This window comes from Mastigoproctus giganteus, chromosome 12 (genome assembly GCF_048544385.1).
Source record: "Mastigoproctus giganteus isolate SK-2022 chromosome 12, ASM4854438v1, whole genome shotgun sequence".
NCBI lineage: Eukaryota > Metazoa > Arthropoda > Arachnida > Uropygi > Thelyphonidae > Mastigoproctus > Mastigoproctus giganteus.
In genome coordinates this window covers 27,871,068-27,886,484 of record NC_143586.1, presented here as the reverse complement: position 1 = coordinate 27,886,484, position 15,417 = coordinate 27,871,068, and the positions used below count along the sequence as shown (strand labels likewise).

Below are 15,417 nucleotides of genomic sequence, written 5' to 3'. Positions count from 1 at the left end.
AATATATAATGCCACGGAGCATGCTTCTAAATTTTTCAAAGAAATTTGGATAATTAATTTCAAATAACTGCAAAATCCTGTTGTCAAACCAGATGTTGGGTGTAAATTATAAAATTAACTTAAGACGCTGGTTTAATTATATAAACACTATTAAAAAATTAAAAATACTAACTTGAAAAGTTTGCCATATTAAGTTATTCTGTGGATATTGATTATTATAAAAAAAGTTACTTATTTATTTTAAAAATACAAATTATAAAATCAGTTTAAAAGGTGAAAGAGATTTCATCCACTTTTAACCAAAGCAAAACAAAGATTGGAATTGGCAGGCAATCTTTCTCAAGGCTGATTAATGCTTGTCTAGTGTTGTGATTAAGAATAAACAAAGTTTTTACAGGAACGTTTATTGTAGCATCAAGAATGGCTGTTGAGTCATCCTCTGTGACTGAGAGGCTATCTAGAAATTTTTGCTACTGGCTTTTTCTTTTTTTCTCTCAATATTGGTATCTCTGCTAGTAGTGATAAACTGTAAATCTGTTAAGTTGTTTGCCTGGAATGTTAATGTTTTTTGTTTTTTTCCTTGTTTCTGAAGTTTTAGTAATAGGATGGGCCATGATAAATCTTGACTGGCTGTTTTGAGGGTAGAAGTGTGGCTCTCTTCTCAGGTGTTGTTCTTATTGCTGTGGCATTTTTCTTTACAGTTATCTGTGTTTCTTCCTTCCACTTGAAATGGTACAGTAGTCAACCACTTCCTTTAACACCAGACAGCTTAGTATCTGAAATGCTAATGCTAGTGTGTCTGTATTTAAGAGAATTACTGTCTGGTACTATACAGAAACAAAAAGGAACCAGAAATAGAACTGCCAGAGAACTTTGCAGTCAAATATAATATTGCTCAGCAGCCAGTTTCAATACCAGAGCAACCAGTTCTTGCAAAAACGTCATTTATTCCTAATCTTGACTCATGGTGGCAAGACTAATTGCCTTCTGTTTCTACTCAGTCTGGTTTTGTCTTGGTTGAAAGTGGATTCAGTTTCTGTCAGCTGGGAGTTTATATTTTTATAATACACTGTAAATGTTTATGTAATATGTAATTCCTTGTTAAAGTATGTGTACTTGATTTAATAAACTTTTCCAGGTTAACAATGCCAGTTTAAATGTTCTAAAAAAATAACATAATTAATAACATAATGTCCTAAAATAACTTATTTATTTAAATTCCATAATTTAAGTAATTAAGTCAGCATTTTTCATGCTAATTGTATCATTTCCTCTTCGTGTTTGGTCTGATGACAGGCTCTCACAGTACTTAACTTATTGGGTAAATGAGTGCACTAAGTGATATATTTGTACCCCATCTTTACACATTCACTGCTACCTCATGCAAATATTTGGCATTGGATTTTTAATCCACTAGGAGGGGGAACCACTCTACTTTTACAACTTATTCTTCTAATTTGAAAGAAGAAAACCTGGACATTTTGTGGACTGAAAATCTTGTGGTTTTCAATCTTGGGCCACAAAAGTTGCCAGGAAAGCTGGCAACACAATGGGTCCTAGTGACATACATTGACATTTTTTTTTTTTTTTTTTTCTTTTTAGCTAAGAAATATACTTTTAGTAAGGCTTTATTTCCTGAAGGAAGGAAGGAAGGGGTTGAATCACATTGGGCCATTTGATGTTAATGGTTTAACTGTTGATGACCCTGCTTGGGTTGTTGACAAAAACTGAATAGGAATTTGTGTAGGTATTCTACATTCACACATGAGGAATTCTTTAGGGAAGGGGATACTAGAAGTTTAACCAACTCTAACGGGGAGCTAAATGATTTTGTGATAAGTGAAAGGAAAGTGGAAGAGAAACTGTTGAAGCAGAACATAAAAAAGGCAAGTGGGATTGATGAGATTCATTCAATAATATTACTGGAGGTAGCAAAGGAGGTAAGCAAACTCTTAGACATAAATATGAGAGACTCCTTGGATTCAGGGGAGATTCCTATGGACTGGAGATGTGGGAATGTATACCCAGTACTCAAAGGGGGATCAAAAGGTAGCATAAGTAATTACAGATCTGCTTAACATGTTTGAAGGAAATAATGGAATTCACTGAAGGTTAAAGAAGTAATGCAGAACCATATGGACAAGAATGCAGTCACAGCATGGAATTGTTAAGGGAAAGTCTTGTATGACAAATCTGATAGTAATAGTAGTAATAGCAATAGTGGCATGTGATGCAAGAAAGCAAGCATATGAGCTTATGTAGCATCAGCCAAAAAAAAAAAAATTCACGCAACCATTCCCCCTAAATGTTAGCATTAGCATTAGTAGAGGCATATGATGCAAGAAAGCAAGCTTATTCAGCATCAGCCAAAAAAAAAAAAAAAAAACCACTACTCCCATTTCACCCCTCCGTTCGTTCGAAATACCTGTCCAGCTGAGCCTTAAATTTGTTTAGGCTATCAACTTCAACAACAAGCGATGGAGTCTATTCCACAAACCAACTGTCCGCTGGCTAAAGGCAAATTTCCGCACATCTATCCGACATCCGTCCTTCCTCAATTTGAATTTATGCCCTCTCAGGTGATTATTCTGAGCAAGAGGAAGAATCCCATCGGCATTGAGCATGCTCAAGCCATTCAAAGCCTTATACACCTCTATCAGATCACCTCGCCGATGCCTAGTCTCCAGGCTCTGTAATTTGCAAAACTTAAGCCTTTCTTCGTAAGAGCAACCCTTTGTTCCATTCACTAATCTTGTTGCCCTTCTCTGTACTCGTTCCAGCAGCTCTACATCCTTCTTGAAATGAGGCCTCCAGACCTGTATACAGTACTCAAGGTGTGGCCTGACCAATGCCTTATACAAGGGAATAATCACATCCCTGTCCCTGCTAGAAAAATTCCTGTATATCAGTGACAAGACACCATGAGCTACTCTTGCAGCTCGTCTGCACTGCTCAGAGAACTTCATATCTGCCTGCACAATTACCCCCAGGTCCTTTTCATTCTCTACCACTGTCAGCGTAGTACCACAGAGTTGATACGTTGATCTGGGGTTACTGTTTCCCATATGTAGTACTTTACATTTGTCAATGTTAAACTTCATTTGCCACCTCTCAGCCCATCTGCTCAACCTTTCCAGATCCTGTTGCAGCAGCATAGTATCAGTAGTGTCCTTAACAACCCTGCCAACCTTGGTATCGTCTGCAAACTTGGACATTAAGCCTGATACACCATCATCAATATCATTTATAAATACAGAAAACAACAATGGACCCAACACTGGACCCTGAGGAACTCCACTAATAACATTAGTCCACGTTGAGCAGTGTCCATTGATTACCACTCTCTGTCTTCTGCCACTCAACCATCCCTTTATCCATAGCAGCAACCTGCTTCCAATGCCACACTTCTCCAATTTGTGCAGCAGTCTTCCATGCACAACAGTATCAAAAGCCTTTCTAAGATCCAAATATATAATATCAAAGTTATTCCCTGCATCCAGTTCTTTTGTGACTACATCATAGTTCCAATCAAATTGGTCAGACAAGACCTGCCCTTAACAAAACCATGCTGTGTCTGAGCTATAACTGAATTCTTGTCCAGATGATCCTGCAGTGCTTCTTTAACCAGTGCCTCCATTAATTTTCCTGGAACCGAAGTTAAACTAACAGGTCTATAATTACTTGTGTCAGCCTTTGATCCTCCTTTGTGAATTGGGGTTACATTTGCACATCTCCAGTCCATGGGTACCTCTCCTGAGTCCAAAGAAGCTCTCATAATTATGGCTAGGGGTTTGCTTACTTCCTTTGCTGCCTCCTTTAATATAACTGGATAGATCCCATCCATCCCGGGTGCCTTTCTTATGTTTATCCTCAATTTCTCCTCCATTTTCCTCTCAGTTATTAGAAAATAATCTAGCTCACTGCCAATGTTTACTTCACCTACGACATTCCCCTTCCTGAATAACTCCTCATGTGTGAATGTAGATGCAAAATACTCGTTTAGATTGTTAGCCACCTGAGCTGGATCCTCAACTGTTGAACTATCAACATCCAGTGGACCAATCTGATTCATCCCTTTCCTTCTTGAGTTTAAATAGGTAAAGAAATCTTTTCTGTTTTTCTTTGCATCCTTTGCCAAGGATTTCTCATAATCTGCCTTTGCCTGCCTAATCTCCTTTGTGACTTGGTTACAGACCAACTTATATCTATCATAGGCTTCCATGTCACCCATTAATTTGTATGTATCCCATGCATTTTTCTTCTCTGCAATATGTCTCATTAGTTCATCTGACAACCATTTAGGACTGAACCTTGAACAATATTTCTTGGTTGGTATGTAAAGCCTGGTAGCTTCCAAGATTAGTTCCTTGAATGCTTCCCATTTTGAATTTGCTGTTGGTAACATCATCAGTTGGTCCCACTGTATAGAATTTAAATACTGTCTCAGTCCATCATAGTCGCCTTTACGAAAGCAAAAACACTTCCCTTTACCTCTGATGGTAGTTACCTCCTTGAGTAAATCCCACTTCAGCACACTGTGATCACTGCCACCCAGTGGTTCCTTTATCTGCAGATTCCTAATGCATGAAGAATCACTACTGATAATCAGATCAAGAGTATTACTCCCTCTAGTTGCCTCCCGAACATGCTGGTGTGGAAAACAATCATCCAATAAATCCACAAAAGTCTTGCTAGTGTGTGAGTGACCAACCCACAAATTCCAGTCAATATCTGAGAAATTAAAATCCCCCATTATAAGACTCTCTGATTTACTGGCCCATTCTATTTCCCTGTACAGTATCTTATTATACTCAACAGAGTCATTAGGCCTATAGCACACTCCTACTCTCAATTTTGATTTACCTATGCTTATGTCACACCAAACTGACTCGACACTGCCCTGTCCATCAATGTCGACTGGCTACACTTCCTTGGATTTTATGTGTTTTTTAACTAATAGCATAACCCCTCCTGTCCTGTCTATCCTTTCTATACACATTGTACTCCCCAAATTCCAGTTCTGCATTCCTTATATCTGTGTGACACCACGTCTCTGATATCCCAACAATATCTGCCTTTGATGTTTTGAGCAATACCTCAAATTCATCAAATTTATTTACTAAACTCCTAGCATTGGTGTACACGCAAGTATACATGCACCTGTTTCTATTCTTAGCTACCCTAACACAACCCATGTGTTTACTTGTACCGCAATGACTTCCAGCAGTCTCTGAAATATCCTGCCTCTTGTTTTTCAGGCTTCTGCTCATTCCAATAGAAGCAGTGCAAGAATCTCTTTCACCTCTGCCAGTGGCTACTGTTAATCCATTAGTCTTTGTCTCCCCCCAAGCTAGCAGTTTTCCGACCCACCTAACACTGCCTTGATAGCATCAGCAAATATTCTTGCACCCTTTCTATTTAAGTGTATCCCATCCCTGTAGAAGCAATCTCTCCTGTTAACAAGTACATTCCAGGCTGAAAAAATTCTACCCCTTGAGCCTTGCACAATCTTTCCAGGGCCGAATTGATTGACAAGGCTCTCATCATATACTCCCTCCTATCGTGTCTGGGCAGAATTGCAGACACTTTCAAATTCAACCCTACTTCACGGCTTTTTTTCAACAGTGACCTGTACTTGTTAAGTAATTCCGCTGGTCTCCTACTCTTAATATCATTAGTGCCAACGTGTACAACTATATCACCTTTTGTGCCCTTAAAAGATGATATCTGTTCTACAACTTCATCAACCTTTGCCCCTGAGACATACCCTGGTCCTGTTCCACCTATCCTTTTTACAAATGTTTGTCTACTTCCTCCTTAAATTTATTTAACCTATCAACTTCCACAATGATAGATGGAAGTTTGTTCCAGCAATTAACCACCCGCTGGCTAAAGGTAAATTTCCGCACATCTATTCTACAGCTGTCTTTCTTCAATTTGAATTTATGCTCCCTTAGTAGTAGTGGTGGTATGTGATGCAAGAAAGTAAATGTATGAGCTTATGCAGCATCAGCAAAAAAAAAAAAAAATCACACCATTCCCTCCAAAGGCCTGTCCAGTTCCTCCTTAAATTTATTCAACCTATCAACTTCCACAACGACAGATGGAAGTTTGTTCCAGCAGTTAACCACCCGCTGGCTAAAGGCAAATTTCCGCACATCTATTCTACATCTGTCCTTTCTTAATTTGAATTTATGCTCCCTTAGGTTCGTAATCTGAACAAGTGGAAGGATCCCATCAGAATTCAGTGTGCTGAACCCATTCAAGGCCTTATACACCTCAATCAGATCACCGTGCAGGTGCCTAGTCTCCAGCCACTGCAATTTGCAGAACTTAAGCCTCTCTTGATAAGAGGATCCCTTCATTCCCCTCACCAATTGTGTTGCCCTTCTCTGTACACGATCAAGTAAATCTACATCCTTCCTAAAATGAGGCCCCCAGACCTGTATGCAGTACTCAAGGCGTGGCCTGACCATTGCCTTATACAGAGGGATAATCACCTCCTTTTCCCTGCTAGCAAAATTCCTATATATCATTGACAAAACCCCATGACCTGTTCTGGCAGCCTGTCTGCATTGCTCAGAAAACTTCATATCTGCCTGCACAATTACTCCCAGGTCTTTTTCATTTTTTACCACCTTAAGTGTAGTACCACACTGTTGGTACGTTTCTCTGGGGTTACTTCTACCCATATACAGTACTTTGCATTTGTCAAGGTTAAATTTCAGTTGCCACTTCTTAGCCCATCTGCCCAAATTATCTAGATCCTGTTGCAGTAGCACACTGCCATTGCTGTCGTTAACAACCCTGCCAACCTTTGTATCATCTGCAAACTTCGACACTAAGCCTGATATACCTTCATCAATATCATTGATAAATATACAAAACAACAGTGGACCCAACACCAAACTGTGTGGGACACCACTAATAACATTAGTCCAAGAAGAGCAGCACCCATTGATTACCACCCTCTGTCTTCTCGCACTTAACCATCCTTTTATCCATTGTAGCAACTTACGCTTAATACCATTCTGCTCCAATTTGTACAATAGTCTTCCATGAGCAACAGTGTCAAAAGCTTTCCTGAAATCCAAATATATGATATCAAAATTATTTTTTGCATCCAGTTCCTTTGTAACCACATCATAATATCCTATCAGATTTGTCAGACAAGTCTTTCCCTTAACAAACCCATGCTGTGTCTGAATTATTGCTGCAGTCTTGTCTAGATGATCCTGCAATGCATCTTTAACCAGCGACTCCATTATTTTACCCGGAACAGAAGTTAAACTAACTGGTCTGTAATTACTCGTGTCACCCTTTGATCCCCCTTTGTGAATTGGGGATACATTTGCACATCTCCAGTCCGTGGGAATCTTCCCTGAGTCCAAGGATGCTCTCATAATTATGGCTAAGGGTTTGCTTAGTTGCTTTGCTGCCTCCTTTAATATAACTGGATAGATCCCATCCACCCCAGGTGCTTTTCTTACGTTTAACTTCAACAATTTCTCTTCCACTTTGCTCTCAGTTATTACAAAATCATTAAGTATCCTGCTAAAATTTGATAACCTTCTGCCATTTTCAAACCTTAACAATTCCTCACATGTGAATGTAGATGCAAAATATTCATTCAGTTTGTTTGCTATCTGAGCAGGAACATCAACAGTCGAACCATCGATGTCAAGTGGACCAATCAGAATCATTCCCTTCCTTTTAGAGTTTATATAAGTAAAGAAATCCTTGCTGTTTTTCTTAGCATCTTTTGCCAAGGATTTCTCGTAATCTGCCTTCGCCTGCCGAACCTCCTTTGTGACCTGATTACAGATTAACTTATAACTGCCATAGGCTTCTGAGTCGCTTGATAATTTATATGCATCCCATGCATTTTTCTTCTCTGTTACGAGTCTCATTAGTTCATTTGACAAGCATTTAGGCCTAAACCTTGAAGAATATTTCTTAATAGGTATGAAACTTTTAGTAGCATCCACGATTAATTCCTTGAATGCTTCCCACTTTGAATTTACTGTTGGTAACATCGTCAGTTGATTCTACTGTACAGAATTTAAAAACTGTCGGAGGTTCATAATCTGAACAAGTGGAAGAATCCAATCAGAATTCAACGTGCTCAACTCATTCAAGGCCTTATACACCTCAATCAGATCACCTCGCAGGTGCCTAGTCTCCAGCCGCTGCAATTTGCAGAACTTAAAACTCTCTTGGTAAGAGGATCCCTTCATTCCCCTCACAATGGTGCCCTGTAGTCAGGTGGGCAGGAGCTGCAGTGCACATGCTTCTTGATTAGACCGGGGTTCGAGTCCATGACCACTGAATACAGAGGATGCGGAAAGGTCAGGGAATGACCACCGCATATCCCCAGAGCAATATGGCCTTAGTTGCTAATGCTCCTAAAAACCAAATAACAAACAAACAAACATTCCCCTCACCAATCTTGTTGCCCTTCTCTGTACACACTCAAGCAAATCAACATCCTTCCTAAAATGAGGTCTCCAGACCTGTACGCAGTACTCAAGGCATGGCCTGACCATTGCCTTATACAGAGGGACAATTACCTCCTTTTCCCTGCTAGCAAAATTCCTGTATATCATTGACAAAACCCCATGACCTGCTCTTGCAGCCTGTCTGCATTGTTCAGAAAACTTCATATCTGACTGCATAATTACTCCCAGGTCTTTTTCATTTTCTACTTCCCTAAATGTAGTACCACACAGTTGATACGTTCCTCTGGGGTTACTTCTACCCATATGCAGTACTTTGTGTTTGCCAATGTTAAAACTTCAGTTGTCACCTCTCAGCCCATCTTCCCTAATTTTCTAGATCCTGTTGCAATAGCACACTGCCATTACTGTCATTTACAACCCTTCCAACCTTTGCATCATCTGCAAACTTCGACACTAAGCCTGATATACCTTCATCAATATCATTGATAAATATACAAAACAACAGTGGACCTATCACTAAACCCTGTGGGACTCCACTAATAACATTAGTCCACGAAGATCAACACCCATTGATTACCACCTTCTGTCTTCTCCCACTAAACCATCCTTTTATCCATTGTAGCAACTTACCCTTAATACCATTCTGCTCCAATTTGTACAGTAGTTTCCATGTGCAACAGTGTCAAAAGCATTCCTGAAATCTAAGTATATGATATCAAAATTATTTTTTGCATCCAGTTCCTTTGTAACCACATCATAATATCCAATCAAATTTGTCAGACAAGACTTTCCCTTATCAAACTCATGCTGTGTGTGAATTATTGCTGCAGTCTTGTCTAGATGATCCTGCAATGCATCTTTAACCAGTGACTCCATTATTTTAACCGGAACAGAAGTTAAACTAACTGGCCTGTAATTACTCGCGTCACCCTTCGGATCCCCCTTTGTGAATTGGGGATACATTTGCACATTTCCAGTCCGTGGGGACCTCCCTTGAGTCCAAGGATGCTCTCATAATTATGGCTAAGGCTTTGCTTAGTTCCTTTGCTGCCTCCTTTAATATAATCCACCCTAGGTGCCTTTCTTTGTTTAACTTCAACAATTTCTCTTCCACTTTGCTCTCAATTATTACAAAATCATTAAGCACCCTGCTACAATTTGATAACCTTCTGGCATTTTTAATCGTTAATAACTGCTTATGTGTGAATGTAGATACAAAATATGCATTCAGTTTGGTTGCTATCTGAGCAGGATCATCAATGGTCGACCCATTGATATCAAGTGGACCAGTCTGATTCTTCATCCTATTCCTTTTAGAGTTTATATAAGTAAAGAAATCCTTGCTGTTTTTCTTAGCATCCTTTGCCAAAGATTTCTCGTAATCTGCCTTTGCCTGCCTAACCTCCTTTGTGACTTGATTACAGACTAATTTATATCTGCCATTGGCTTCTGTGTCGTCTGATAATTTATATGCATTCCATGCATTATTCTTCTCTGCCATGAGTGTCATTAGTTCATTTGATGGGATACTATGATGTAGTAACAAAGGCTGGATGCAAAAAATAATTTTTATATCATATACTTGGATTTTAGGATTGCTTTTGCTACTGTTGCCCATAAAAGACTCTACAGACTGGAGCAGTGACATTAAGGAGAAGTTATTCCTTTGGATAAAGGAGTGGTTAACTAAGAAGTCAGAGTAGTTATCAAGGGTGGGGGGGATGAATTGATAAGAAAACATACCCTACAATACTTTATTTTTATCTCAAAGTAAAATCCATGCTTTGTGAATTCTAACTGTAATTCAGCACATGGATATCCTCTAAGATATTGAAGTTTCATTTTTTTTATATTTTGGCCTGGCAGTGCATAAATAAAACCATATATTTCAGATTCACCAAAAGCTCAGAGCAGTTTACTTGATGGCTAAGAAAATGTTTGTCTCACACAATGGTAGTTAATTTCAGTGATTATTGGTGCTGAATCCCACAAGAGGAGAACATTGTCTTCCATACACTTCTCATCTCAGTACTTGAAATATTCTTTCTCTGAAGTTCTGCTTCCATATTGGGTATCTTCCATTTCTTGTAAGTAATTTCATAATGCATTTTCATCATTTCAGTTCATCAAGGAAAAAAAAAAATTCTTGGAACCACAGGAATTTTTTGGCGTCTCCGTGGCCAGGTGGGAAGGAGCAGCAGTGTGTAGCACACGCTTCTTGATTAGACCGGGGTTCGAGCCCGTCACCACCAAATACGGAGGATGCGGGAAGGTCAGGGAATGACCACCGCATATCCCGGAGCAATATGGCCTTAGTTGCTAATGCTCCTAAAAACCAAATAACAACAACAAACAGGAATTTTATAATCAACATGGGTTTCTGTTTTGATCAGGTTTTACTATATTGTGCTGGAATGGCTAAATGATTGCAAGGAAGCAGACCTTTTCTGCATATGTAAAAAAAAAAAAAAAAAAAAAATTCAGTCATTCATTTCTGTTGCCAAAAGGTGGCCATCCAATTTCATCTGGAACTTTACCACACTTTGTCTTGACTAACTTGGGTCATAATTTATTCCAGTGATCTGTAAGCTACTTGAAGGTAAATTTCATGGAATCCAGCCTTCTCTTATTTCCTAAGATTTTATATTTGTGTCCCCTCTGTTTCTTGTTCTTACCAGTGAGTATATACTTCCCTTGTTTATTTTACTGACCCTTACATGGCTTTGTACACCTCAATTAAGCCTCCCTCTTCTCACAGTGTCTAGTGTCAGTCTTGGAATTCTACACCTAAGTTGGTCTTTATAGAACAATTAATAGTGCTTCACACCAATCTGATTATCTTCCTTTGAGAAAAGTTGCAAGTCCTGTTTGTGTTATACAAGGCCCTATTCTATATAATATTGGTGTAAATACACCATAGAAAACTCTTAAACGAAAAAACTACGTTTTTACTTTGAAGGGGCATCATTTTATCTGTATCTCATATTGTGCTCCTCCTCCTTTACAACGAGTTGCCATGTATTACACTACCACCTCGAATAAGTAACGCTTCACTAAAAGAGAAGACTATTGTTACTTATTCTCAGTGGGCACCACCACCCAGTCGGCACCGTTTCAAGGCTTGTTGACCCTTCATCGGTGGGTGGGCAGACACCCTGGTATTGCAGACATAACAATCCAGTTGTGAAGATAATCACACAAACGTAGTTTTTTATTTAAGAGTTTTCTATGGTATATTTACACCAATATTATATAGAATATTTACACTCTTAAACATATGATGCTTTATTGCATCAATCTTTATTTTAACATTATCATGTACACCTTCTGGCATCTCTCTTATTGTGTTATTATCTTCACAACTGGGTTATCATGTCTGCAATATCAGGGTGCCTGAACCGATGAAGGGCCAACAAGCCTTGAAATGGTGCCCACCGAGAATAAGTAACAATAGTCTTCTCTTTTAGTGAAGTGTTACTTATTCATTACTTATTCGAGGTAGTGCAAATACATGGCAACTTGTTGTGAAGGAGGAGCACAATATGAGATACAGATAAAATGATGTCCCTTCAAACTACAAATGTAATTTTTTCGTTTAAGAGTTTTCTATGGTGTATTTACACCAATATTATATAGAATATTTACACTCTTAAACATATGATGCTTTATTGCATCAGTCTTTATTTTAACAAGGCCGTGTTGTCAAGGATAGTTATAGATATTCGCAGATGTACAGTGCAGTGTGCTTTTTCATTTCTGTATGGCCTGTCTTAATGATTTGACTGTGCGTAGCACACGCTTCTTGATTAGACCGGGGTTTGAGCCCGTCACCACCAAATATGGAGGATGCGGAAAGGTCAGGGAATGACCACCGCATATCCTGGAGCAATATGGCTTTAGTTGCCAATGCTCCTAAAAACCAAATAACAAACAATGATTTGACTGTAACAATGGTGCCTCCGTAGCCAGGAATCAAGAAGCAGTGCTAGCACACGCTTCTTGATTAGACCGGGGTTCGAGCCCGTCACCACCAAATATGGAGGATGCGGAAAGGTCAGGGAATGACCACCGCATATTCCCGGAGCAATATGGCCTTAGTTGCTAATGCTCCTAAAAACCAAATAACAACGACTGTAACAATGCAAGTGAGTTCATTGTACCTATTTCCTTTTTTATAATTATATAAGTTTGCATTATATATAAGTTCCAGAATAAAACTGATGGGGAAAAAATGATAAATAGCCAATGTCATTATTTTGAAAATTTATAAATATATTTTTTTAAATAAAAATTTAGTCCTGGAACTTTGTGAGCTTTAGCATGTAAGTGGTAATAATAATAACTAAATAGGAATGGGAAATAGCTAGGTGAATTCTACTCTGCAGTCTTGAATTGCGTCATTTACATATATATTGACAGTTGACTGGAAAACAATGGTTTACATTAAAAATTGAAGTTCACTGAAGTTCTATTTTACTAGTATAGTATTATGTGTAAATATGTATACTGTATATTGTAATAAAAATACTATGAAATTTTGAAAAGTTATATCATAGAATTCTGAGTTACCATACTGATGAAATGCCACCTTTCGTAAACCTTTTAGCTGGACATGCCTTGTTTTAAAAGCTTTATGTAGGATGACAAATGTGTTTACACATTCCATTTCAGGACAGTAAACAAATACAGTCAGTTATAGTAAATAAATAATTATTTCAGTACAGTAAACAAATGTATATATTGTATCCCTTTGTTATTACCAAAATTGGTTTAATATGTTAAATGAAAGTGAAATGTAACAATTTTATATTGTTTTAAAGTCTAGTTAATTTTTGCACATTTTTATAGTGAATCAAAAAAAGAAAATAAATACCATTTCACTTTTCTCATGTATTGAATATAAATGTTATTGAAATATAATTGAGGCTTTCAGTTTTTTTTTTTTTTTTTTTTTTTTCTATGATACTGTTCCTTTAAATATCTAAAAATTATTAGATTATCATAAATTGCCTTGTTGCAAATAAGATATAAATTTATTTTCAAAACAGCCATATTTAAAGTTATTTTGGTACCTATATGGAAAATTTTCTGGTATGTCACCAAATCATTTAAATGATATGTTAATTTTTTTGTTAGGCTGGTTGTGTGTTTTTTGCTTTCCAACGCTATCGCCAAGGAGCAGACTCTGCTTTTGCTCCCAGCTATGAAGCAGAACCACATGGAATGCCTGTTGGTGGCCCATACACAAGCTATCCTGATGGACCTGAAATGAATGAAGCCTATCAGGAGCCACCGTTTTCAACTGGTCAGTCAGAAACGCCAGCAGGAGCACCAAACTTCCAGCAACCTGCATATTAATTTTAAAAAAATAATCAAGAATTGAAGAGTAGAGGGAGGGAGGGAGAGTTGTGTATGACAGCTGTGTGAAAACAGTAGTATGACATAAAAACAGATCTTACATGTAATGGGTATGCATTTAAACCAAATGGTAAGGGGGGTGATGGACATATTCAATATTTATTCAGTTCATGAAGCATAATTCAGAATGTTCCTTAAATTATGTATTTGTGGACGTGAACAAAGATCATGTTGACAAAGTATTCCGTACATTATAAACAACTTGTGTAGCTGAAACTGGCTATGTATGCCTCATCCTTTATGCTTTTTATTTGGAATTGAGCAGGCTGGTTTAGTACAATCCATGAAGTCAAGGATAGTTGTAGATATTCGCAGATGTACAGTGCAGTGTGTGCTTTTTCATTTCTGTATGGCCTGTCTTAATGATTTGACTGTAACAATGCAAATGAGTTCATTGTACATATTTCCATTTTAGTGTATACAAGGAACCACACTGTGAAAGATATCTATATAAATATATTATATATATCTTGTTGTATTTATTCAGCACCACTGTGGGTGTTTCAATGAAGAATAGAGATGTATAGTTCAATTATAACTGTCAACAGTATGGTGCATAAATGGATTTATTAAAAATAAATAAATAAAAACCAGATTAGAGATTAAATATACTGTTTTATGTTAGGATATAATTTGTTATCAGCATTTGTGGTAAAGTCTTGTAACTGATTTTAACAGTTTCACATTCACAGATATATTTTTCCTTTAAATTAGGAAGGTATGTATTTTTGACTGTGCTTTTGTTCCTGTAAGAAAAACATGGTCGAAATTGGTTGGAGTTGAGTAATATGTGAAATATTTTTCTGTTCAAAATCATGAAAGATTTGTGCATATTGAATTTTAAAATGTGGTTGCTGAAAATTGTATATAATATAAATGTTTATTTATGTACTGTTTTACTTCCTTAGTATTTACTCAGGAAAATGTACTTCTAAACTTTTAACAATTTGTTTTGGAGGTATAGTGTACCTTTTTGTTGCATGACTTTCATTATAAATTTAGTAAGGTTCCAAAAACCTTATTGAAAAGTTTTCCACTTTTCTTTGCTTGAAATTTGCTGTTTCTTAATGTTGTAATTATTATGAATAGTAATTTGCATGGTTAATATGTAACTTTAAAAACGTACAAATTTATTTTGTGTCTTCACTCTACACTTTTTATGCACATTGAACGAATTCATTTTTTTGAGTGCAGTAAAATGAAGTATTGAAGAAATTAAGTTGCAAATTTTAAAAAAATATATATTTGTATTTATATCTTTGTTTATGTTAAGTTGTAGTTCTGGAAATATTTTAATGAAATAGCATAAAGAAAACATTGTAAAAATTATGTATGCTTCTTCAACATGATGCTACCATTCATAACCTCATTATCCTAAAAAAATGAGGGAAAGGGGCGACAGTGTTACATAAGTCTTATTGTTTCAGAACCTGCTAAGTTTAGCAGTTCTCTCATTGAGAGAGGGAACATGGCATATGTTCCTAAATATATTGCAATTATAGCAGTATTGCTATAATTTTTTTAATAATGAAATATTTCT

The 15,417-nt window shown here is 37.2% G+C and overlaps 1 protein-coding gene across 1 annotated transcript in view; it reads left to right on the top strand.

Moving 5' to 3' along the window:
* LOC150076816 (synaptogyrin-1-like) overlaps nucleotides 1–14,450 on the top strand; it is a 78,000-nt gene extending 63,550 nt beyond the window's left edge. The window contains exon 4 of the mRNA XM_090386992.1: nucleotides 13,596–14,450. Within this exon, the coding sequence (XP_090243118.1) occupies nucleotides 13,596–13,817 (222 nt within the window). The 3' untranslated portion in view covers nucleotides 13,818–14,450. The remainder of the gene's footprint in view (nucleotides 1–13,595) is intronic.
* Nucleotides 14,451–15,417: the final 967 nt, after the last annotated feature.